Raw genomic sequence first — 26,386 nt, 5'->3', positions numbered from 1 at the left:
TACTTGGTGAGGCTTCAACAAGTTCAGACACCACAGGCCACCCTGAGAAGTCCGGTGTGGTTCTGTTTCCACTCCCGTGGAAACACAGCTAGGTAGATCCACGAGTAGAATTCTGCAGACGACATTTCAGTCGCCGACACAGTCTGTTTTTTAAAATCAGTTTTAAAAACATTGTTAAAACTTGCAAATGTTTAGACATAGCGGCATAGCGGAAGTTTTAATCCCAATGTGTGTGTGTGTGTGTTTTTTTTTCCTCCAGTTTCTCTTTACGGATATGACCATTCGACAACATTTATCTGGTATTTCTATAAGCCAGGGATACATGAAGACGGCTAGAATTTGTAGCCACTCCCAAACTAGATCCTCCCACTGTCCGTTTGTCCCCACCTGGCAGCTGTCCCGCTGTCACATGGGTCATTTCTGAAGCAGCTACTGTACCAGGAATAGTGTGACCCTGGTCTTGGAGAGAAATGGTAAGTTACTTCCACTGTGATGACTGCCAAGGGAAGTAGAAGGAACTTCCATGGAAGACGACCCAATGGTTCTCTCTTGGTCACCTACCTCTGAACTTTTGGGGATCCCTATTCTTACTTACTTACAGCAGAGATGGAGGAAAAGTTGGGGAACAGGAGAGTTTGCCCACCGACAGTTCTGCTACGGTGGACAACCGTTCTCTGTCTTGTGCCTTAATTACCCCAGCAATAAAATGGGGCAATTCATGGACAGCCCAAATCTAGTACTTATCACCCTCACACCTACCATCCCGTAGTGCTGCTCGGAGGGGAATGGGGAGATGAGAGTGCTCTCCAGGGACCACTTTGGGGGGGAATCCCTGCCCGGGTCTGAGAAGTTGCGGAGTGCTCAGCAGGCGGCTACAGACAGAGCCAACCACCCGGGCTCCAGCCACGCCCTCCTGCTTTCCAGCTCTCCCTCCCGGGACGCTCGTCCGGCCCCCTGCCGACGACGCACAGTCCCCAGGCAACTGGCACTGGTCCAGGCGACTGGCAGTCCGCTCCAGGGGAGGGCGCCGTCTGTGGACGCCCCTGGCGGGCTGCTTGGCGTTTTCCTCTTCTCCCGGGACCCGCCCCTTGCTGGAGAGCTCCGCGGCTGCGCTGGGTCCCCTTTGCAGCCGCAGGTGCCTGGAGCCCAGCACGCAGTCTTGCCTGGCTCCTCCCGCAGCCGGGTCCTGCTAGGCAGGTGTCTTTCGTCCCCACTGATCTTGGCCTGCGGAGTGTGGTCAGTCCCAGCTCCTCGAATGGAAGCATCATCCTGAGGTGAGTGAAAGGGCCGGAGGAAGGACGCGGAGTGGGTGAGTAAAGACTGCACGTACAGAATCGCCCTGAGTGAAGAAGGGAACTGGTGGGAAGCTGGGAAGTTCAAGAGGATGGGGAAGAGAAAGAACACAAAGGCAATCAGTTGGTCAGCATGGCTGGCACAACCAGATGGAGGATAGGACCCACTCTTACTATTGCCCTCATCTGCTCCTCCAGCTTCACACCACCTCTGCCCCTAAAGACTTCAAGAAACAGTCTCCGGGTTGAAATGAGTTTCAAAAAAAAAAGCTAGCATTGCTTTCCGTGCTCGTAAGTCCCTTGCCCCATCCAAAGCTGAAGCAGAGTTTGAACATTTTCACAGGGAAAAGTAAACTGTGCTGTATTCACACTGTGAATTGCTAGGCGGCACTTAAAAAGCAAAGTCAGAGTTGTAAAGATGTATGTCCTCGTACTTAGATCTCAGAAATAGGATGGCTAAGGAGCCCAGCAAGATACAAGGTGCGCCCCCTTTCCTGGTGAGGATCAGGGGGCTTATCTGAAAACACTTCTCCCTGTTAAAAGTGCGGAGGTGTCTGCAGACCAATGAGCTGTCTTTGGGAGATGGAAAGGCATTCTACTTACCTGCAACTTTTAATACCTAAAAATTATGAAATAAGGTTGAAAATGCAAACAATTATTAATAGAGAATATTGCTTACTTGAATGTTTCCCATTCTTGTTTCTTCTGTTTCTAAATATTTTCAATTTTTTTCAAATGCAAATAAAAATAATTAATGACCGTGCACACATTGTGATAATGAAATCAGCACCGTGCTGTCGGATGTTGCAACATTCTTGCATCACACCTGGCGGTCTCCAGTTCTAGGAGTCTCTAGGGAGACAGAACTGCTCAGAGAAGCCTCCTGACTCCTTTAGGGCTGCAAGCCACACTTGAAAGGCTGGTATTGGAACATGAGGCTACATTTAATAATGTGGTAATTATGGGCTCACAGTAGAGTGTGAAGTTACATCCATTCCTGCAAGACAAATCCGCCTTCTTCCCTGTCTGCTTAGGGTTCCTTTCCTCACATGGCTGCTGCTCTCCACGCTTAGCTGACTCTGGGGACTCAGAACAGGAGGTCAGGGAGGGTAGAGGTTTTATGGTAAAGAGTCTTAACATTTCTCCTGTTCTCTATTCAACAGAATGGAAAGAATGAGTCACCATTTTTCTGCCAGGGAAAGGCCCGTTTCTTTCTAGTTATGAGAGAAACTTATCTAATTTGGTTATCCGCTTGGTGGAGAAAAGTTAAAGACAATACTCAGGCAATTGTGTGTGGTAGCTACCATGGGGGGAAGATGTTAGACCATCATTGAGTACTGTTTAGCTGGTCCCTTCTGAGCATCCACGGCCATGCCTCCCTTCACATGGCCTTTTCTCCCAGTGAAACGGATAACTGTGCGGCAGATTAAATTGCACCCCAGAGTGGAAGTCTGAAGTGTGGGAAAACGTGGTAATGTTTCCACCTCTGCCTCCCTCTGGTTTGTCAAAGTGCAAGGTCAACGCTTGGTGCATCTTATGCAGCAGAGAGAGGGGCTACTAGAGAGAAACATAAAATGTGAAGAAGAAAACATGCATGGTAGGGCTGTTATGTGCTGTGAAAGTGTGCATTCAGACTTTTACCAGCTACCAAGCGACTGAAGTCTGACTCTGCAGGGTTAACAATCATTGTTCCTTATAATGTATAGGATCCATTCTCTTTTTCTAATGTTGTTGGTAGTAGAGTCATTGCCATTCGTTTTCCCCCCTGAACTCCATGCAATGTTAAAGCACAAAGGGTGCTCCATTCTGCTTCTTAACTCTCCATCGAATGCAATGGGCATCCTACTTTTTCTTTGTCCACTGTCCTCTTGTTTAAAAGCCTTGTTTCTGAACTTACACTGACAGCAGTTCTCTCTATCTTCCTGGATCTCAATTATCCCACTGAGCCTGCTGCAGCCACCAGCCACCTGCCCCAACGCTCCCCCCAGTCCTAACTCACTTAATTGGTCACTTCCTAATTGCTGACTCTTTCTTTGCTCTACAGTTAATGATTCTTTTTAAAGACCATAAGGCATTTTGCCAGCAGTTGGCATTTACTTGGAAAAGTAGCAATTCCTTAATGGATCTTCTTTCCAAATGAAGGCCTGACTTACATATTCCTCATGGCAAAATGAGCTTTTCTTATATACTTGGGGACTCCCCAAGTTCTCTTAAAAATAACTTATTCATAAACCAGTCTATCTTGGATACTCTGTCTAATTCTGCATCTAACCTGCATTTACTTCATGCATTAAAAAGCCCAAGGGGAAAAAGTAACAAAACAAAACAAAAGATCAACAAGTGTTAACAACCGAAAAAATGATAAATGCTAAAGAAATAATGTATCTGTCAAAATAATAGAAACAAACATTTCTTCTTTTCATACTGTTTGTGCCAGGTACTTTGTTAATTACTGCACTTCTATTGCTTTCTATCTATATCTGTAAATCATATTTGTCCCGAGCATGATTTTTTTTTTGAGCCGTAGAGCTGAGCTGAATTTTAAAATCTTCTTTTATAAATTCTGGCACTTCACCCTGTTTCAGAAGTTCTAAAGGTCCCTGGCTAGTGTTTCCATACTCAAAAATTTCTTCATCTGACCTCAAGTACATTTTAAGATTAAGCCAGTATTGCCATTGTCCTCATAATGCCTGAATGTCCTGTACCTGGTCTAATCTGGTCTTTTGTGTGAGCTTCCTGGCACTTAAAGGCACTTGAGCTTGTGACTCCTGGAGGAGGCACTGTTATGTCCCCGTTTTTGTGGCCAGAGACTAAGTAACTGTTTCAAGGCCATGATCATGCAGTTCTTAGGACTGGAACCCGGACAATTCGTCTGTTTAATAGGCTCCAGGATGGCAGGAGTCTTCACATTTGTATTTTTAAAGGAATCAATGTACGTTTTAAAGGAACTTTTATCTCAGCTATATAATTTAATCTGGGCTTTAGAATGATCAGCAATTGCTGAATATGTTATTATAAAAGTACTTTGTTTACTGTGTTAAATATGTATCAACATTTATGCATGCAGTACATAAAAACATGTAGAAGAGCCAGGGCTAGTGGTAAACATCTGTACTCTCTTAACTCTCTTAACATTGAGGTAGGTAATGGAAGCTGATGGCCAGCCTAAGCTACATAAAAGAATATGCCCCCAAGCAAACAAAATTTATAAATGTCACATAATGTGTGTATTCATATGATACAACATAAGAGTCATATAATATGAATACACAACATGTACATATATATGCCATATATTTACAAGGAGTTAAATGTATGTGGATCACATTTAAGTCTCCTTTTGGGTAAAGACCATTATCATCTCCAAGTTCAGAAGGAAAAATGTTTGGAGGATACCATCTACTAGCTAGTAACATCCAATCCATTGTCGTGTCTTCCAGGGCAAGGGGAAACATAAGACAACTTGGTGCTTAAGAGCAAAGATTTTAGGATTGTTTTTGGTCACACAGCAGAACTGGAGATGTAAAGTCAGCCTATTTTCTTTAAAATACAGAAGGCGCTAAGGTTATTTTTATTTTATAGTCACTTAACTGGCCTTACCTTAATATTTTTCTTAATATCTGGGAAAATATTTTGCTTTTCCCCTATGTTGAAAGCACAGATTGACTTTTGATGGCACTGTGCAGTGTGACTTCTCCTCTTGTCCCAAGCATTGTCATTTCTATTGTATTTTTTTAGGACAAAAAAATTTCTGCTACAGTAATACAAGTTAATGTTTTTGTTACAATCTGAACCCAGGACATACATCACGAACTATAGTATAAATGATACCATTTTCTTCCTTTTATTCCTTTCTTTCTTTTTTCTTTCTCTCTCTCTCTTTCTTTCTTTCTTTCTTTCTTCCTTTCTTTCTTTCTTTCCTTCTTTCTTTCTTTCTGTAGATACGAGCTGACTTTCCAGGACCTGCGCTGCACAACGATGAGTATTTCTTCCAGCATACTATAACTAGAGTGTCCAGGTCAGTGCAGACTTGATCATGGGAGCCAACACTTCAAGCAAAGCCCCAGTGTTTGATGAAAATGAGGACGGTAAGAAGTAAACCATACTGGCATGTAGAAAGGGAATTTTGTGAAATTCAAATACAAGCGTATAGTCTCACAATTAAGTATACGCAGAGTATCTAAGGATAGAGGGAGAATGGGTAGAAGGTTGATGCTCAGAGACCTTGCTAATATCTAGAAAACATTGTTTACTTTCTATGATGCCTTTGGCAACTGTCTTAGTCACGGCTATATAGTGTCTTCCCTCCTCCAAAGAAAGCTGCGACCCATGGTAGATATTTAGATGATTTGCATGTTTCCTTTATTGTTCCTTTGACAGTTGAAGCTACTCCCTATTGCAAGTTTCTTGTGGAATACTAGTTGAAGATGTGTTACACTTGCTTATGCTGTGGAAAATTTGTTTACTGGTGCCAAAATGTGTTGCATTCTTTTATGTTGCATTTGTTTAACTCTGTGAAGCTGTGTTTTTTGCCTGCCTAAATTACCAGATTGGTCTAATAAAGATCTGAACAGCCAATAGCCAGGCAGGAGAGGGGAATGTGGGGTTGCCAGGCAGAGAGAATAAATAGAAGGAGAAAGTAAGAAAAAAGGAGAATGAGAAAAGGAGAAGAGGATACCAGGGGCTACCACCCAGCCAAACAGTCAGGAAAGGAATAAGAAGGAAAGGAAAGATATCTAGAAATAGAAAAGGGTAACAACATCCTAGAGGAAAAAGATAGGTGGGATAATTTAAATTAAGAAAAGCTGGCTAGAAATAAGACAAGCTAAGCCTGAGCATTTATAAGAAAGAATAAGTCTCTATGTATTTATTTGGGAGTGGGATGTTGGTCCCCCAAAGAGCAAAGAGAAAAATAAAAACCAACTGCACTAGCTTTTATAGAAAATTTCATGTGCTTGATGATTGTTCCCCATAACATTATAGAACCAAGTTTGAAAAAGTAGATCCCTTCTGACTTTCTGACTTCATGCTTCTGTTTCCCAGACGTTTTGTGGTAGGTTTTCACAGTGAGAACAACCAGTTTCATTGAGGAAAGGGGGAACTTTAAAGGCAAGGGTTAACCAGTCAAGAAGTACAAGCATGAGTCCTTCCCCATCCATTCCCAGCAGCAGCCACTGAGATGGGGCCTGGGTCTTGCTGTGTCTTATTTCCTTCCCACGGTGGAAGGTTGAGCAGCCTTATTGGAATGTGCCTGTTTGTTGCATTCTTAGACAAAGGAGGTGTTTGGTCCCAAGTAATAAGCTGTTCAGTCCTCCAAGAGGGAGAGTCTAGAATCACTTCTGTGGAATTTTGCTAATTGCCCCAGAAAGGATAAGAATGAGCTAGAATTCAGGATGCCTGCAACCTGGTCTACTATCAGCTTGTGGCGATCAAGAGATGTGTCCACTCTTCCAGCTCCAGTCTTCACTTCAGTAGGGTGAAAAGGTGGAACAGAACCTCAGAGGTCCTTTCCAGCTCGGAACCCATGCTTTGCTGGATCACACTGCTACCCCTGGATCATTCAGAAAGTTCATTGTGTTAGAATGTAAGTTTGATCTTTCAAACAGAAGGTATCAGTTGGTCATGCACAACGGACATGTATTTCCTTCTTTAGCTGCCTTCGAAGCCCAAGGCTAGAGCACTGATTCTGACTGCCTGGCTTTTCCTGCGTGCCCCATCACAAGAATGGTACCCAGCCCCTCATGCCTCTTGATGGTCCATCTGTATCCACTCTCCAGCTGTTGAGAAAGAGAACAATCAGAAGGTGTATTCATTCCTCTGTGGATTTGATACGGTCTATCGCTTTGATTCACAGGCGCACACTTACTTCTAAGATAACTGCAAAAGGCAGTTTATTGTTCTTGCTCCAAAATGTTTGCTATGGCTGATGGGCATGTTCTGGTATTGAACTGTTGGATGCAAACACTTAAATACAGAATATTCGATGGGGTCTACACACCTTGTTTCACTATCAACATAGGAATAGCATCACTACTGTCTCTAGAAAACAATCTCCATGGACAAAAAGAATTGCGTAACTGTAAAGATCTTAAGCTCTTCGTTGCTGTTTTTGGCATCTTCCTTTGTTTCATCAAGTAGCTTAAGGAAGGTTCTAGAGACAAGCAATATTACATGACTTTCCCATCTCTGAAATGCAAAGACAGATAGACTTGCTCTTTATGTGGTTCACTATGCATTCTGTGGACCCGATGTTTACACAAGGAAGGTCTTCATGGTAAGCAAAGTGAGTAAATGGGCATCAGCTTCATACTTAGGATGCTGAGGCTGGTACATCATCTGAAGGTAGGGTATTGTGATGCTGCACAAGCACCATCCTTCTTTCTCATTGGGTGCCAGAGACCGCTATATATCCAATGGTTTGGAACACGCTATAACTCCTTAAACTATTCTTAAACCAAAACAATGAAGTTCTAGAGAGTTACTCTTACAAACCCGGTAGGTTTTGACATCCCCTAGTTTGCTCCTTTTTGCTATCTTGTTCAGAACCCAATGGGAGAACGTACAACAACCTTCCAAAGGGGAAAATCTGAAATAAACAGAGCATTTGCCTATGGTTCCCAGAGGTCTTAGGCTTCCAGTTTATTTATATAAGCTGCTACCAGTAAAAGGCAAGGTCATTTATTTCAGTCATTCTCAACTGGTGGGTCGCAACCCCTTTGGAGTGGAACAGCTCGTTCACAGGGGTTGCCCTAAGACCATCCTACATATCAACTATTTACAATACGATTCATAACAATAGCAAAAGTACAGTTATGAAATAGCAATGAAAATAATTTTATGGCTGGCAGTTACCATAACATAAGGAACTGTATTAAAGGGTCGCAGCAATAGGAAGGTTGGGAACCACTGCTCTGATGTGAGCTGGTCACATTGTTAGATGCAGAGAACTGAGAAGGAAAGGAACCCGGCCTTTGTTCTTTCTCTTGAAGCCTGTAATCTAAAGACAGACGGCAAACATTTATCAAGGACACAAACGTGAGATGTTCTGCAAGGAAAAAAACTCCCTCTGAGTGATCTTGGGGAAAGTATGACAGTGGTAGCTGGTGCTAGAAGCAGCTATCTAGACAAAAGCCCCAGAAAAATAGTTCAGGCACAGGGAAAAGCAACTCCAAAGCTTAGATAACAGCAATGTTGGGAACGCACACTTACCTGCTGTAGCGATAGTTCATTTGTATGTTAATAAATAAAGCTTGCCTGATGATCAGAGAGTAAAACATCCACATTGGTCAGCCTTACAGACCAGGCAGTGGTAACACAGACTTTTAGTCCCAATAGCCACACTAGTTTGCCTTTGATCCCAATAATGCACACCATTGATCCCAGAACTAGAGAGGAATATAATACGGGAGGAGAAAGCTCAAAGACACAGTCTCATTCTGAGATTCCTGGAGGCAGGATCGCCATTTTAGACTGAGGAAGAGCTAAGAGCCAATGGCTGGCTGTTTTGCTTTTCTGACCTTCAGGTTGAACTCCAACATCTGTCTTTTTGGCTTTCATTATTCATGCCACATCTGCATCGTAACAGTCTTTACTGTGTCCAAGAGATCTCACTTATTTTCAATATCAATTGATCTCTTTATGTGGTAGTTTAAATGTAATTGCCCCCATAAGCTCATAGAGAGTGGTACCGTGAAGAGGTGTGGCATTTCTTGGAGACACGTGTCACTGTGGAGGTGGACTTTGAGGTACATATGCTAAAGCCACACCCAGTGAGACAGACCACTTCCTGTTGCCTGTGCAGGGTGCAGAGCTCTCAGCTTCCTTTCCATGTCTACCTGCACGTTGCTAAGTTCCACCATGGTGATGACGGACTAGATTGAACCTCTGAACTGTTAGCCACGGCCCCAGTTAAATGTTTTCTTTTGTAAGAGTTGCCGTGGTCATGGTGTCTCTTTGCAGCAGTGGAAGACTAAGACACTTTATAAGAACATGAATTGTGAGAAGGAAAGGTGTGACATTGTGATGAAGTTACTTTGGATATGTGTGATATTCATGTGTGTGCAGGTATTCATGTGTGGAGGGCAAAAGTTGGCAGTGGGTGAGTGCCTCAATCTCATCTCTACTCTATACATTTGAGACAGGGTCTCTCGCTGAACTTGAAACTTCTGCAGCCAGCAAGCCTATATCTTCCCATCCTCCAATGCCATTCCAGGATTCTAGCCTTGGTCGACTTTTACTTGGTTCTGGGGATCTGAAAGTCAGTGTTTAACTTTGTGTATCAAGCATTTTACCCACTGAGCTTCCTCTGTGGCCTCTTTCTGTTTTTGAACTCAATAAATCCTATGAGGTTCATTCAGCCCTGTGTGCAGTTGTGGACTGAGCACAAACAAAAGTTGCATTCGATGGCTGTCAATCTTCTGTACTTCTGGGCAGTAACAACAATTTCCAACCCAAGAACATTAATATCTACGTCATTTTATATCTGTATTTTTGTATAGATAATCAACGTGGGCCAGAATTTAGAGCACTAAAATGAGCCAATTTAATTACTCTAAAAAAATACTGCAGAGAAGAGTTCTTTAATGTGATGAAAAAAGTATTTAACATTCTCTTTAAGTGATTTCATAGTCCCAACAAATAGGGTTGAGAATATTTTAATAGTTTCTCAGACAATGTTTTAAGGGTTATTTCTCATAGAAAATGGTTTTGTTCCCTTTGAAGATAATTAAATAAGATGAACGGTTACTAGAAGTCCCTTGGTGAGCTGTCTTCGTAAGAATTCAGCCTGCCACTAGCATTGTGTGGTGGCTCACCTGATGTCTAATCCTGAACGTGTCATTCGGCTCTTTTCTTAGGTTGACCTTTGATGAAGGAGGTGGGAGGTTTGCTAGTGAAAAGAATGACACAAAGCCGATCTTAAATGCTTGCTATACATTCTTGGGTAACTGTGCAGATTAAGTAAAATAATGCAAGTAAAACAGTAAGATGGTCTGCATAAACTAACCACCCAATTAACGATAATTATTGGTAGTATTCCCTAGAGCCAGAGTTTCTTAGCATGAGTTCTTAGAGGTGCTTCAGCTTCTTGAAACAAATAGATTAAATGCGACTCAGCAGATGCCACAGTCAATATGGCCTACTGGTGACAGTATTAATTGAACTGGGTTGACAGAATGCAGGATGTTATAGATTCTGAGCAGATCTAAATAAGACAAGTTACTGGAGGCACAAAATTATGATCTCTCATTTGGCTTGTTTTTTATTTTCCTGAGACGATGTTTTTTTTTCCTTTCCTTTTCTTCTTTTTTTTTTTTTTCGAAAAAAAACCAAAGTGACTATTAAAGTAACTTAATTTGATCAGCAGACAAGTTTCCCCCACACCTTGTGACTAAATACATATGCTGAGAAAAAAATGATTAATGTAGAAAAATATAATATTTACAATGAAAATTAATGCAAATGATCTTTGTTTTATGTTCATTTTGCTGTTTTTAAATCTACCTTCATCGTTCTGAGTGCAGGGCTTTAGTTTGGTATTCTTGGTTGTGGTGGAATTATTTGTTTTTTTCTTCAATCAATATTTAAAGTTGTATATGATTCAACAAGAGGGGAGTGTCCTGCCATGGTCGGGGTAGTGATGTGTCCCCAGCATACACAGAGAACACAGAGGTGAAAAGTTGCTTTAGTTAAGCCAAGAGGCCGCCGCCTTCTGCAGCTAAGCTAAGAAAAATTGGCCTTAGGTTAAAAAGTTTCTCCAAAGAGTTCATCAGTGCCCCGAGTTTGCAGAGAGAGCTCAATTATTGCATTCTTCTTTGGCCTTGGTGAAAACCCAATGTTCTTTCATTTGGCAACACTCGTCTCCTAGGATATGTGGCTCTTTCCAACATCTTCTGCAGTGACAGAGGCAATGGGGGTTCTTCAAAATGTTGGGCCAAGAGAATTGGCCACAGAGTTGCAATCCAAAAGAAATGGGAAGGTTACTGAACAGATTCCAGCTAGGAAGGACTTTGGGAAAAGCTGGTATTTAAACACCCAAGTACTGCATGTTTCTCTCCAAGACAGCAGGTCAATGAATTCCCGATTTTCTCTGATAGACTGGAGTAGAGCAAGATTACTTATGTTACACTTTTTGCTTTAGACTGGCATGACCAGAAGAGTGAAAGGAAATCCCCACCCCTGAGCACTGGCTTATGTAGATACTTATGTCAACGTGGGCAGCCTAACATTCATTCAGTCTATTCCTTTGTCACAAATATCCCAGGTCCAACTGTGAAAGCATTTTTTTTTTCATTTGAAAGTGCTTTATTTCTCCACAAAAAGGCGTTGGGATATTGAAGGGACAACAAACTAGAAAGCCAGGAAAACAGACCTCCAGGTTTGAGCTAGCACTCCACGTTGGAGTGTGGCAGACAATCAGTTAGAAAGACATTCAAGAAAATTTATTCTTGTTCAGGAAGGTAGCACCTTGTCTTTAATGATCTACAACCTTACTAGTATGAAAAAGATTCAGAAATGACTTACAATATTAAAATCTCAGTCTTCTTGACATTTTTGATATATTTCAAAATTGAATCATTACTTTTATGCAAAATTTTAAAATATTCTGTTGTACAAAATATTTGTGGGTTACAGTTTAGGAAACAGATGAGTGGGTGTCTTGAAAATATCCTTTCTTGCTATTTCCCTTTCTGGCTGAATAGGACCAGATTTTATGTGAAATATCCTTAATACAATTTGTAGAAGCATAATAGGATTTTTATATTACATATGAAGAGTGATTATTATTTCCCAAATTCTCTTCATAAGTTCTTTATTGCAGTGTGATTCATGTTTATTGAGGTTAATGAGGAAAACACAGGATAGCTTAGTTTAATTCTAGGATGTTGGATGTATCTGTTTGAAGTAACAGCTGGATTTATTTAATTCTAATCTGCTTTTTTATGACCATATTATTATCAAGAATATTCTATGAACAAATGAAAGTGAAGTCGCTGCTGCTGATAGCCCTTTTGATCCCATCCCAAACTAGATTTTTTTAGAAAAATATTTTCACCTTATAACTTTAACTAAAGATTTAGGACAAAAGCCTTTGCTCCAGGAATTCCAAAATACTATCCCCAGATACGGTCCTAAGATATTAACCAAAGAGATGACTACCTATTCAAACTAGAGAGAGATGTAACCATGGTGAGTCAAGAAAAGGAACATATAATAGGATCCAGTGACTCCAAGTTTTTCTTTGGAGTCCTGATATGAGCTCCAGATGTAAGAAGAAAAAAAAGATTGTGTTGAGGGTGCTGGAGATGCACATAATTTAGTAGTGTTGGTTAATAAGCCTGGTTGATCATGAGGGGGTTGATCAGAGAAGTTGCTAAATGTATTACAACTTGAGTGGAGCAGTCTGGTCCCCATGAAGTGATTAATGTTGCACAAGTAATAAAAACCCAGAGACAGATATTGGAGTTCAACTTGAAGGTCAGAAAAGCAAAACAGTCAGCAAAACAGACTCTACCTCAGTCTATTTTGAAATGGTGATCCTGTATCCAGGAATCTCAGAAGGAGACTGAGTCTGAGAGTTGTCTCTTCCCGTTTTATATTCCTCTCTAGGGCTGGGGTTAAAGGTGTGTACCACTGGGATTAAAGGTATGCACTGCCCGGTTTCTATAGAAAACTAGTGTGGCTACTGGGGTTTCTATAGAAAACTAGTGTGGTTAAAGGTGTGTGTCACCACTGCCTGGCCTGTAAGACTGACCAGTGGGGCTGTTTTACTCTCTGATCTTCAGGCAAGCTTTATTTGCTAAAATACAAATGAAATGTCACTACAGCATCTGCTCCAGGTTACAAACCTGTCCATCATAGTTACTCCCCTTGTCTTGTCAGGGTTACCATTGCTTGAGGGTGCATTCAGTCCCCAGTCACAGTGCTGGCTACCAATCATCAATATCTGGAAGCAATTTCACAATATAACTACTGAGCAAAATAACAATAGGACGCTCTAGCCTAGGGCCTAGGATCTCCCACACCGCAGACTTTTGACAAGGATTGCAGTACCAGGCATGATATTCCCTCCTGTGGAGCAGATCTCAAATCCATATGTGGTTTCTGAAATCATCACCAAACCAGAGAGGGGCAAGGTGAGCTGGTTAGGCTTAGTGACCAGTTCCCTCCTTCAGAGCTCTGTTGGAGAGAGCACAGCCTGTAAGCCTGCGCCTGTATGTAGATGGTGTTCATGAGAGCGTCTGTGAAGGCCTTCCTGAAAAGCCAAGTCTTGCTGTTTGGCTTGCACGTGTACTGTTAACTATGGATCTCGTAGTGATCTCAACTGTGTGGAGCCACACAGTTATCTGTGGGAGTTACGTGTGGAAACATAAGCAGTCAGAAGCTCTGATGAAATACTGTACTTATGAGCAGTGATAGTGAATACAACGTAGACAGCTCATCAAGACCGGAAAACCCAGGATTATGGATTTGGAATTTAACTGCCCCACTCAGACTTTCTTTTTCCTTTTCAACCTCTTTTAGTCTCCTCCTTGGAGGCATATTTACAGTGAACTAAGTAAAATAAGCTCATTTCATATTTGAAGAGTCCTTATCTTTTTTTTTTCAGATTTGTTTGTGAAACTAAGTTATTACAAGTGTTGGAAAAGTTTCTTGTAATGACCAAATGGTAAATGTTTTAGGCTTCATAGGCAACACGGACAGCCTCAGTCACATCCAGTCAACTTGTCATTGATAGGTAGTAGACAAATATAGCTCCATGCCAGTACAGTTTTACGGACTGTAGAATTTGAATTTCCAAATATTTTCAGTTTTTATCAGATAATGTTCTTTGATTTTTCCAGTCAATTTAAATGCAAAAATGATTGTTCATGAATGCATGAAAATAGGTGGAGGGCTAAATTTTGTCCAGGGACTATACTATGTAAGTTTTTTCCTCTCCAGTAACTTGCAGGTATTTGGTATACATCCTGGGGACCTTTCTGCTATCAACAACTAAATCCTCTGGATTTAAGAGATGGGGCAAAGCAGCCAGAATTTGTTCTTTCATGATAATTGCATGATAATTGGTTAGCCTTTTCTTACGCTCATATACTTCACCTCTAAGAACTAGTGTATTACTTTGAACAATAATCTAGTGTTTGGAAAGATAATATGTGCAAATTGGGAATATGATTAGATAGATGGATAGAGAGAGAGAGAGAGAGAGAGAGAGAGAGAGAGAGAGAGAAAGAGAGAGAGAGAGAGGACACACACACACACACACACACACACACAGTTTGGTAACTCCACTATCTGGATTCAAGTAAATAATTACAACCTGTCTTGCATTTGAAATATGACTAAGGCAGAATTTGCTTCCCAACAGTTACATGGATTCAACTGAATATTATCCATCAGTGGAGATATTAATCTTTCACTTTGCTTCACTGACCTACTTTGTGGTTTCCTCCAGAGTGTCAACTTCTTCTGATTTCCAAATAAATTTATGAATTTGGTCCTGGGCAGCATGACGTGAAAAAGTGCCTTTTGCTTTGTCTTGGCACCAGCGATTGGTCACAGCAAATTCCGGACTTCCTGAGGCCCCATGTCTCATAAAGGAAGTGTTGACAGCACACAGAGTGGCCATCATTTCCCCTGGAGGCCACTTCTCTGGAGAAATTCCACCATGTTTTTAAAGATCTTGCCAGAATCCCACTGCCTTAACCATTTGTTGCTACTTTTCTCTGGAATGGTGCTGGATTGATGGTGATGTACTAAAGTCTGCTTTCTCTAGTGGATCAAAGGAATAGACGTGAGAGCCTCCCTTTTCCCATAACCAGTACCAAGGTGTCAGAAAGCCATCGTTCCCAGACACTTCCATGGATGAATGCCAAACTGATTAGATTGTTTATCTGTGATAAAATGAGGAAATTAGGATAAAGTAATACTTTTCTCACCAAGCTAAATTGTTGTTTGATGTTTTACTCTTTTGGCTTTTTGAGGGGCCCATCACCCAGCTCCCAAATAAATCATACACAGAGGCTTATATTCTTAGTTTTTAATACCCAGCCTTAGCTTGGCTTGTTTATTGCCAGCTTTTCTTAATTTAAATTATCCCAACTACCTTTTGCCTCTGGGCTTTTTCCTCCTCTTTCTTCTTTATGTCTTACTTTCACTCCTATTCTGTGGCTGACTGGGTGGTGTCCTCCTCTCCTTGTTCTTTTGCTCCCACCTCTTCCTCGTTTTTTCCTTTTATTTATACTCTCTGTCTGCCAGCCCCGCCTATCATTGCTCTTGCTTCACTATTGGCCATTCAGCTCTTTATTAGGACCATCAGATGTTGTAGACAGGCAAAGTAACACAGCTTCACAGAGTTAAACAAATGCAACATAAACAAAAGTAACATACCTTAAAATAATATTCCCCAACACTAAACCCGTTAGAATTTTAACTCTGCTTAGGTCTGTGTGGTTATATTTGTACTATTTGATGATCGTGAAAATTGAAATTATTTTTCATAGTGAAAACTTAGATAAGCAATTTGATTCAGGCTTGTTTTCTCAATTGTACAAAGAAACAGATAATAAATAGTATCTGCTTCATGTAGTTTTTTTATATAGCGTAAAGTGTTTGACTAGTGTCAGGTACATAATAATAAATGTTACTCATTTTCACTGTAAGTTTCAGCATTATTGTTTTCAGTTCATTTACTTTGTAAATAAAAAAAAATAAGTCACTCATTGTTGGATTTCCTTTTGTCCCTTAGGCTTTTTGGGGGGTTGGGGGAAAAAGGAAGAGAAAAGGATCTTTTTTTCTGATATATGAAATTCAAAGTTACATCAGAAATTTTATGTTTAACTGTTATGGATTCACTTAAAGAATTGATATGGGATAATATAAAATGATCTATTTTTATTAGGACAATTGACATTTCCTAAGTGTATCACAATAGTGCCTAGACTGATATGATGACTAGAGATGGAGTTTAGAGAAATTTTGGAAAGCTCAAAAAACCCTAATTGCTTTTCCATAAAACAATTAGAAATTAGTAGTGTTTTGATCGTGGAGTACGAGCTAAAGAACAAAAAAAAGGAATCCTGGGTCTTTACTTAAGACGAGTGGGTATTAGGAGACGGGGATATATAAAGGCAGAGCCAAGAGTTGGTTCAAATCTGTTGTTGTCAATTGTACTGGTTACTTTTTAATCAACCTGCCACAAACTAGAGTCACCTGTGAAGAGGGTTGCTTCCATCTGCTTGGCTTCATCAGCCAGCCTGTAAGGTCATTTTCCTGGTTAATGACTGACAATGGAAAGTATAATCACTGTAGGCGGTGCCTCCTTGGGCTAGCAGTCCTGGGTTGTATAAGAAAGCAGTCAGGAAAAGCTGTAGAAAGCAAGCTGGGGAACAGGGCCCCCACAGTTCTCTTTCTATTTCCACCTTGACTTCTGTCCTGACTTCCCTTTATTATTGACAACTACCAGGAAATCTAAGATGAAATAAACCCTTTCCTCCCAAGCTGGTTTTAGTCCTTGTCTTTCCACAGCGACCAGAAGCAATCTAGGACACAGCTAGAAGAATAGAAATTAGTGCCTAGTGGTGAGCACAAAATCTGGGCCAGAAAGAGAGACTCAGGGTTTCATCCTTCCAGACTGATGAGTCTTCCTTTCAGGAAGGGCAGGATAGAAAGGAGGAAGTTAGCCTGAAATTGAGAAGTCAGGTAACGGAGAACAATCCAGCTAAGGAAAGAGATGTAACAGGCAGATCAGAATGAACAAGGCTTGTCTCAACATTTAAGAATGAAAATGTTCAGAGAAAGAGGGGGAAGTCATCTATGAGGGATGCTTCTGTGTGTAGGAACAGGTGTACTTGTCTATAGACATGGAAACAAGCAGGAATCTGGTGTTATTGACAAGAGCATATCAGCAGGATTGTTCAAGCATGAGATGACAGATGATTAGGGATGGGTAGGAGGAAGGAAATGGATATAGCAAATATGCATGACTTCTTGAAGAGGTCTGACCTACAAGTAAGCAGAGGACGAACCAACAGTTAAAGCTGAGTATAGTGATGGATAGAGAAATCTTTCTAAAGGAATACTAGAGTGTACGGATGCTGATGGGAGCGAACCTATACAAAGGGAAGGAAGACTTAAGTCAGACTGGGTACCAAGGCTGGCTTCAGCAGTGTGGGATCTTGGTAGTCAGTCATGCATGGTGAGGTCAGGCACTGAGAGAGAGAGAGAGAGAGAGAGAGAGAGAGAGAGAGAGAGAGAGAGAATAAGAGAAGTTGAATGGAATGATGGCTGATGGATCTTTCCTGGGAATGGATACTTGGGCTCATTTTTTCCTATTTCTCCTGTTAGAGATGGTGGTTGGCTACTTATTGGGAACCAAGACATCTGCCAGATTCTATCAATAGTAAGGGTCTGTGCACTGACTCAAACTCAAATGTGTGTGAGAGCCACCGTGACATTCCTAGAAAGGATACAGCAATGGCTCATCATTCCAAGATGGCCATTTATCTGATAGGTTCCTGTATCCTGGATTCTCCACTAGCCCTGTTTTTAACATCCAGATACCAAGGAGAATTTAGAGAAGAAACAAAAAAAAATCTACTAGAAGTAAGTATCATTCTTATTGGTAACAACAGTCAATGATAATAATGTATTTCATCATCAGACCAGCTTGCAATTTAAACATGCACGGTCTGGACTGAGGCAGAGAAAGATTAAACCAGAAATCAAATGTCTACAGCGTATCCTGAGCCCTCACATAAAATGAACCCAGTTATTTCAGCTCCAGATACATCATCCCAGGATGCCTAGTCAGACAGCGGTGACAAAATCAAATGGACTGACTTGTGGGATCCTTCTTGCACTCACTGATGCCTGCTCACAAGGAGCGGTGGGTAGTCTCGTTTCTGAGTGACATTCATCTTCAGTTCTGCAGTAAGTCACAGTCATGCTTCATAAACTGGACTGTTGCAGGTTGGAGTTTCTTCCCTCCAATCACTCATGGAGCTACTCTTAGGATTTGCCTACCTTTCTTTACCCACTTTGGTTCTAAGCATTATGTCAGTGGCTTTCATCACGTACCTCTTTATGTTCGTTATTCTCTTTAGACTGCCTTCGGCCAACTTAATGCGTATGACGCCCGTATTAATAATAACCTGAATTAACCTATATAAAATATGGATGCTGCTTTGATAACTTCATTTTCTGCCCAGAGTATAAAAATAGACGAATGACTGTTCAAAAATTCACGCCTGGTTGCAGTATTATAAGGGATTTCTGCTTAAGTCTTAGGTTTCTGTTTACATCAGTAGGCCTGCCTGCTCTCCCCTGGACCTCCCTGAAAACTGTAGACATCATATTCTCTACATGCCACTGTTGGGGGGAGCCTTGAATGTACAAGTATGTACAAATAGTTGTATGAACGGACTTCCTAGAGGATATTCTTAGGACATGTATAACTAGGGACTAAGAGGAATTCTGAGAATTATGAAAGCAATATACATGAATTATAGAATGCTCAGAAAACAAAATCAAGGAGAAAAACTTATCCACAATGTTTTGATCTATAAACCATCATAGTTAATATTTTGAGGTGTTTGCTCTCAGAATTTCACTCTTTAGTCTAATATCTTTCATCCTGAGTATCTTAGTTTTTTTTAAATTTTATTATTCAATTTACTTGTTTTTTTATTTGTGCTCTCTTCTTACTGGAGTGTGAAGTTCATGATACCCTGGGAATTTTGTCTATTTTGTTCAACTTTGAATTCTCAGTCTCTGAATTATTTACTAAATGGATGGATACATTCAAGTCTTTGTAAAGACTGGCTACATATATAAGGAGTAGGTGATATATTTGGGATGATGTTCTATATATATTTCTAAAACCCCACTTTCACAAATATTGTATGTAGCTTATTCTGATTGCCTAAAATTTTCTGATTTGTTGAAACTAAAATTTAGTGACTGTGAAATTCTACAACATAAACACATTGCAATTTACCTAAAATATACATAGTTTTAACTGTAAGTGCTATGCTGAACTTGATAGTTCTTTAACCTTGAATAAAACCTTGTTATAGGAGAAAAGAAATGAGTGTCCTCTATGGTTGAGAATTCAAATCATTTACATATGATGCAACAGCATTTAAAAAATGTAGTTCATTTATTTATGTAAGATTCATTATAAATATAAATAATATTTTAGAAATAAGTATAGTCTGTATTTCAGTAAATACAATTAACGAGCTCTTCAGAAATTTATGCATGCTTTCCTACTGTTTCTTAAAAAGTGAGATATTTTAGCATTTAAGAGTGTAAAAATACACGTACTGAAAAATTGAGCATTTTGAATAGTTCAAGTGTACATTTCTGCAGCATTAAGAATAATCACAATGTTGTACAACAACCACCATCAACTATCTCTAGAACCTTCTTTCTTTACAATGTGAAACAGGATGCCCACTAACAATGCAGGTCCTTCTGCCTTCTGCCCCTAGTACCTCTCCCTACTCTGTCCCTATGAACATGGGTGTTCTAATTGCTCCATAGCAGGGGAATCATTTAAGATTGTCCCTTTCTGTCTAGATTATTTCACTCAGGTTCATTACCACAGTCTGCGTCAGAATCTCATTATGGTTTTGGTTGTCAAATAATATTCCACATTACATAGGTATTATTCATTTTTACTTAAATTTTTTGTGCTGTAGACTTTTGGGCAGTTTACGTGTTTGAACTAGTAGAATCACTGCCATGGATATTAGTGTACATGTATATTAGTATATATATGGCATATATATATCATTTGTTTGAGTTTCTGTTTTTTAATCTTTGGTGTATATTTCTAGGAGCAATGTTGCTCAAAGAAAACTCTTACAATTCAGTCATTCAAGGCATTTATCATGGAGGACTTGCATGTATTCTTACATGGGGATGAAGAATGATACTTCTTTTCCCTTCAAAATATTTTCCATGAAAGAATTTTGCAGTGAGCTAATAGCTGGAGTAAGACCATCTCTGACCCTGCAGTCTTAAACATCACATTTGCTTCTTCATATTCTCTGAAGACCAGGGCATACCTTGCTAATATCCTTCAGAATGTGTTGTGCATGGAAAATCTCAGTTGATTCTGACAGAAGTGGTCCACAGCAGAAACACATCCTTTGCTCGAGGCTAGAACTGTCACCAGTGACATCCCATGGAATTCTACGATGCGCTCGTCCGGGATCTTAGCATAGCTGTGTTGTGCTGTCTTAACACTTTCTGATGATAAATGTTCAATTCCAGATGTTTTAGGAATTTGCTCTTGGAGTTATTGTGAGCTACTGTTTTTCTGCCATTTAACATTTTGTCACATTTGAAATGTGGAAACTGGACAGGCTCTTCTCCCTGTGTTTTGATACAGATAGAGAAAGTGCCTACTTTTATCTAAAGTAAGGAGCTTGTATTTTGGAATTGCTCATCACGTAATTTCCCCAGCACTGCAGTTTCAAGTATCACAAAGCAGATGGTTTATAAAAGGAGAAATCCATTGTCTCAGGACCGTGGAAGCTGGAGGTGGGAAAGCAAGGTGTTGACAGGGCCACACTCCCTTCCATTCTCTGGTGATGCATCTCCCAGACTCATCAAAGGGCTGGTAGCCCAGTGTTCTGTGTCTTAAGGTAGGGTAACTCCAAATATGTCTGTGTCTTCACAAAACTATCTTCACTCTGTGTCTATATTTATATGAATTTTTTTCTCTACAGGGAAGGATGCTAATATTGGATTAGGGCCTTCCCTATTCCATTATGACATCATCTAAATTGAACTAAGCATATTTGCTATACAATCATTGCCAAATAAGTTAATATTATTCTTGTGTCAGGGGTTAGAACATATCTCTTTGGGAGACACTCGACTTAAAATAGACATTCTTGGTTTGATTATAAATTTCAACTCTCATACGCTCTAAGATCTTGTATGCTATCCACTGTCTTCATGACTCACTGTTTTATCTTTTTTGAATAAATTAAGATTAGGTGAAATAATGTAAGATGACTTGCACATTGTTCCATAATGCTAACAGATTAGACTGTCATCGGCTTTCCAAAACAGCCCTATGTTCAGTGTTTACTCTGGGATTCTGGCTTAGAGAAGACCACTGTCCATTGAGAGGAGACTGATTGTTAGCAGGGGATCCATACAGAATCCCATGAAATCCAGGAAATTACACAAAGCTGAGGTTTTTTTTTTTAAACTATAGATATATCTAATTCTTATTTTTTAATTAGTTAATTTATTTATTAAAAATTTCCACCTATTCCCCGCTTTCTTTTTCCCTCCCCTTTCCCACCTCCCCCTCCCTCTCTAGTCTTAAGAGCAGTCAGGGTTCCCTGATTTGTGGGAAGTCAAAGGTCCTCCCCCCTCCATCCAGGTCTATAAAGGTGAGCATCCAAACAAACCGGGCTCCCACAAAGTCAGTCCATGCAGTAGAATAAAAACCCAGTGCCATTGTCCTTGGCTTCTCAGTCAGCCTTTATTGCCAGCCACGTTCAGAGTGTCCATTTTGATCACATGTGTAGTTCATTGTTTAGTTTCTGAAGAAATGATCTATGGACTGCCCAACGACATCTATGCTGTATTGCCAAATTTAAGAATGAGTTTGTGCTCATTTGAGAATCCCACAATTCTCTTGGGAGAGAAGTTGTATAAGGGAATTATCTAAATCTAGACGATTTAGAGATAGCTTGGAAAGAAAAAATCTGATGTACCTGTCAGCAGAGCGGGGAGGGATGAGTGCTTATGAAAGCAGGGTTTATACCGTAGGTTCCTTCTCATCTGTATCACTGTAATCTCATTAGACATTGTGAGCAATCAACCAAACCAAAGTTCAGAGCCAAGAGCTGACACTCTGAGAGAAAAGCATGTACAGGCTCACACAACTAGAAAGAGGTAGGAATGAGATGCCCACCCTCTCATGCTTGCCTCCAAGGCCAAGGAGAACACTTCGCCTCTCACATTTGCTCATCCTTTTTACTAATTCGGCTCTTGAAACATTCTGGAGATATAAATAAGAGAACTATTATCCTTTGCTAGCTTGATGGTATGAGATGAATCTAAAATGATTCCCAAAGACACACTAACCAAGATCACAAAGACAGTGAATGGTAAATAAATGACTAATTATTACTCTTTGATGTAATTCTTTCAAAAATAGCTCTGGTTTACTAAATACTTACCATACGGTCTCCATATTTACTATGCATTATTTCATTTAATTCCTACCATCTTCTTGTAAGGTTGCTAACATAATCCCATTGCATAGGAGAGGGGAAAACACCCTCTGAAGAAAGAGGCTGAACAGAATATATTTTTTGTACTTTTACTTCTCTCTTTTTTTCAATGGGGTGGGAGACTTGGTCTCCCTGTGTAGCTCAGACTAGCTTTAAAAACACAATCTCCTGGCTCAACCTCCTGAATTTGGAAATTACAGGTGTTCACTACTATCACGTCCATCTTGAAGAATCTCTCTAACTTCCTTTGGTTTAAGATCTTGTTTCAGAACCCCCCACAACAGGACAGAGGAGATTTCTATTAATAGAGCAGAAACTAGAGAGTAGACAGACTATAGTCATGAGAATCAAGATTTAAGTACTATGGGGAGATCTTGGTTGTGAGTCGATTCACCACCGAAAGCCCCCAGGGATTAGGAAGTGCAGTGTCAGGAGCTGCTAGAGGCAGAGTTCAATCGGGAGATCTAAAACCCAGAGTATTTGCCTCACTGTTCAGAAATTTATTCCTTCTAATACCCTGTCATCCAGGGGAAAAGGAACAAAACAAAACAAACAAATAGAAAACAACTGACTGTTCATGTTGTTGTGTGGCTTTTTCTCTGAAAAAGAAGCTTGCTTAGTGAGGACCTTGGGGTTGGCTGAAGAAGACAGAGGGATTAAGCAGACAGACACTACTGCTGCCATGGTCCTTCCTTCCCACTCTGCCCCCACTTCTCAAAGTGGTAGCTCAACTCGAGTACCCTCTGAAGAACTTATAAAGTCTTTAGTAAGTCTGTATCCCAGCCATGGCTATATAAAGATTCTATAGAGGTATTTACTGCTCCCAAGATCCATGTGCTTAGAGTGTCCTAATGGGGCATTAGGGCTGCACATTTAAATATGAAGATTTCAGGCATCTGTGAAAGGTTCTAACATGGCCTGTAGAAGCTAAAGCAGATTTACATGGATAAATGAAAACAGCTTTGGGCACATCTTATTGGTGAAAGAGAAAAAGATCCAAAACAATGAATGCAGAGGAATGAGGGTGGAGTAATAGCCAGAAAACAAAAATTAGTTTTGGGAAAGCATCTTTTAGCGTAAGTGAAAAAATTCAAAGATGATTAAGAAAATACATTTAGGGAAGTTTGTTAGAACAAGAAAACAGACATCGGAGATAAAAAAAAAGACAAGTCTGAGACAGTTTATGGGCAGTGTAAGAAGAGTTGTCATTCCTAAACTGTACAAGGTGAGGAAATGGTAGGTGTGGTGGGGCAGGTGTGTAATCACAGAACGTGAAGTGCTAGGGCAGGAGATTCTGAGTTCATGGTTCAAAATAATAGGCAACAACAGCAGCCACAAAGTACAGAGAGGGAGAAAGCAAGCATAGAGGGAAGAGGGCACCAACTCTATAATTAATAAAAATGACCTTGGATTTGATATTACATGTTCATGCTGTCATGAAATTTGAAAATAGTCAACATAAGTATATGGTTAGGTTCTGGAGTAGAAAATTCTGGCCCAGTGAAACCACTATAAAAATAGTCATAGGCAACATTAAAAGTTGGCCATGAAGGAAAGCAGTGCCTTTGAATTCTGAAAGAAAATGCAGTTTTTGATGCTGATATTCAACACAGAATCAAACTACCTCTGAGCAAATAAAAAGAGTTTTCACCATTTTTAAACATGGTATCTATAGCCCAGCAGTGGTGGAGCACCCCTTTAATACCAGCACTTTTGGAGGCAGAGACAGGCAGATCTCTGTGAGTTTGAGGTCAGCCTAGTCTACAGAGTGAGTTCCAGGACAGGCTCCAATGCTACAGTGAAACCCTGTCTTGAATCTACCCCCCACCCCCACCCCCAAATTGTATCTGTATAAAATTTCGTATAAAGCTGCTGTGGGATATGGTTGCTAAAGATACTGAACAGTCCTAGGGAAAGGATGAAGGACAGCTCAGGAGGACCTGTCCAGCAAAGATGTTCAGGTACAGGTCAGAGGACTCCTGGGGACATCCATGAATATATTAATATGAACTCAAACAAACAAAGGGATTAGACTACCAAAGAAAAAAGACATGTGGACAAGTAAGGACACGTGTGAACAAGACAATCACCCTGGAGAAAACGAAAATTGTGTAAACGTAGCGCATATAACCAATCACAACAAGGGAATCCAGGTTCACTACATGACACTGATAAGGCTTGCAATTATTCAGTCAGAAGAATTGAAATAAGGGTTGTTGAAATGAGTGTGGCAGATACAATCGTATTGGAAAGATGGGAATCATGCTAGCTTTAAAACCAAAAGACTGAGCGAATAAGACAATCCTCAGCCGTCTTCGAAATTCAGTAACTAAGGACTCACACTGAGAAGAAAAATGGACAATAAAGGTACACGGTTTCAAGATGTGGTGGGAACTACCCATGAGTTAGTGGAAAGAGGGCAGAATGACTGCTTCTAAAAGGGAACGAATGGGAGAGAGAACAGAGAGTAGTACAACTCATATTTTTCCATAAAAAGCCTTTACAAATATTTGATTATTTATAAGCATAGATTTTGTTAGTAAAAAAAACTTAGCAAATTAAAATAAAATAATTGGAAATAAATAATATGAATAATGGTTATCTTTAGGTAGTTTTATTTTTCTTGTTTCTACTACACTGTGTTTTTATACCTAAAACATTTTTAAATGTTTTAAATTTAAAAAAAAACAATCCTTATTGTAAGCAAGATTTTGGAAGCTGAGACAGGCCACCTACGTTTTCCAGTCTCTTATAACCGGAGGCTCTAGAAGTCTAATGCAACCCTTGCTGAGTCAAATCATTTTTATCTTTTATCAAAACATTCAATCCTCATTATAGTCTAAGAAATACAGCAACTTTGGTTTGCCATTCTCTCACATTTCTGAAGGTCCACAACACTACTAAAGCTAAACTAACATAAAACTGTTCATATATGCTTTCTTGTCTGTCTGTCCATCTGTCCCTCTATCTATCCATCTGTCTTCCTACCTATCTATTTCTTTTATTTTTGTTTTGTTGATAGGACAAATACCATGACAAAAAGCAATTTAGGGCAGAAGAAAGCTTCTTTTGGCTTATAGGTTATAGTCTGCCATTGAAGGAAGTCGAGGCAGGAGATGAAGAGAAGGCATGCAGGAACACTGCTTGTGGCCTTGCTCACAAACTCATGCTTCATTAACTTGTGTATACAGTCCAGAACCTCCTGTGCAAGGAATAGTACCTCCCACAGTGGACTGTGCCCTTCTTCATCAATTAACCATCAAAATAATCCCTAACAGACATTCTCTAACAAAGACAATTTCTCAGCTGAGGCTGTCTTTTCAGGTGATTCTAGGCTATGTCAACTTGACAGTTATTGCTAACTAGGAGTCTATTTATCATCTTTCATCATATATATTCTCTCTGTCAATCTATCATGTTAATCATATTGCTCTATCACATCTATCTATCTATCTATCTATCATTTGTCTATCTATTTATCTATCTACTATCTATCCATCCATCCATCCATCCATCTATGGTCCATCTTTATTTTTGCCCAGAAAGATGAGTGAATTTGACTGACACACATGCTATAGAGAAAGAAAATCATGAAAATGGACAAGGTATTCTAATCTGGGTTTGATGCTCTCAGACTGCCGACTCTGCTCTCCTGTGTTTCAGCCTCCTACCCCTTGGAGAGCATAGGTTTCCTGAGGACATGACTGAGTCCAACTCTCCTTAGCTTTTCCTATCAGTGCTTACAGAGTCCCAGGCACCCAGATGCTCACTGAAGTCTTGCTGATTTGACTCTCCAGCACAGCTGTGCCTTCTGGGGGCGTGATTTTAGCT

The 26,386-nt window shown here is 40.2% G+C and overlaps 1 protein-coding gene across 1 annotated transcript in view; it reads left to right on the top strand.

Moving 5' to 3' along the window:
- Nucleotides 1-1,085: 1,085 nt before the first annotated feature.
- The window catches only part of Stk32a (serine/threonine kinase 32A), a 115,128-nt gene continuing 89,827 nt past the window's right edge, over nt 1,086-26,386 (top strand). Inside the window, exons 1-2 of the mRNA XM_048419629.3 lie at nt 1,086-1,274; nt 5,234-5,380. Of these exons, the coding sequence (XP_048275586.1) occupies nt 5,329-5,380 (52 nt within the window). The 5' untranslated portion in view covers nt 1,086-1,274; nt 5,234-5,328. The remainder of the gene's footprint in view (nt 1,275-5,233; nt 5,381-26,386) is intronic.

The sequence above is a fragment of the Myodes glareolus genome, chromosome 13 (assembly GCF_982192425.1).
Source record: "Myodes glareolus chromosome 13, mMyoGla1.1, whole genome shotgun sequence".
NCBI classification, from domain to species: Eukaryota; Metazoa; Chordata; class Mammalia; order Rodentia; family Cricetidae; genus Myodes; species Myodes glareolus.
Note: the sequence above shows the minus strand (reverse complement) of the source record. Positions and strands in the feature narration are given on the sequence as shown.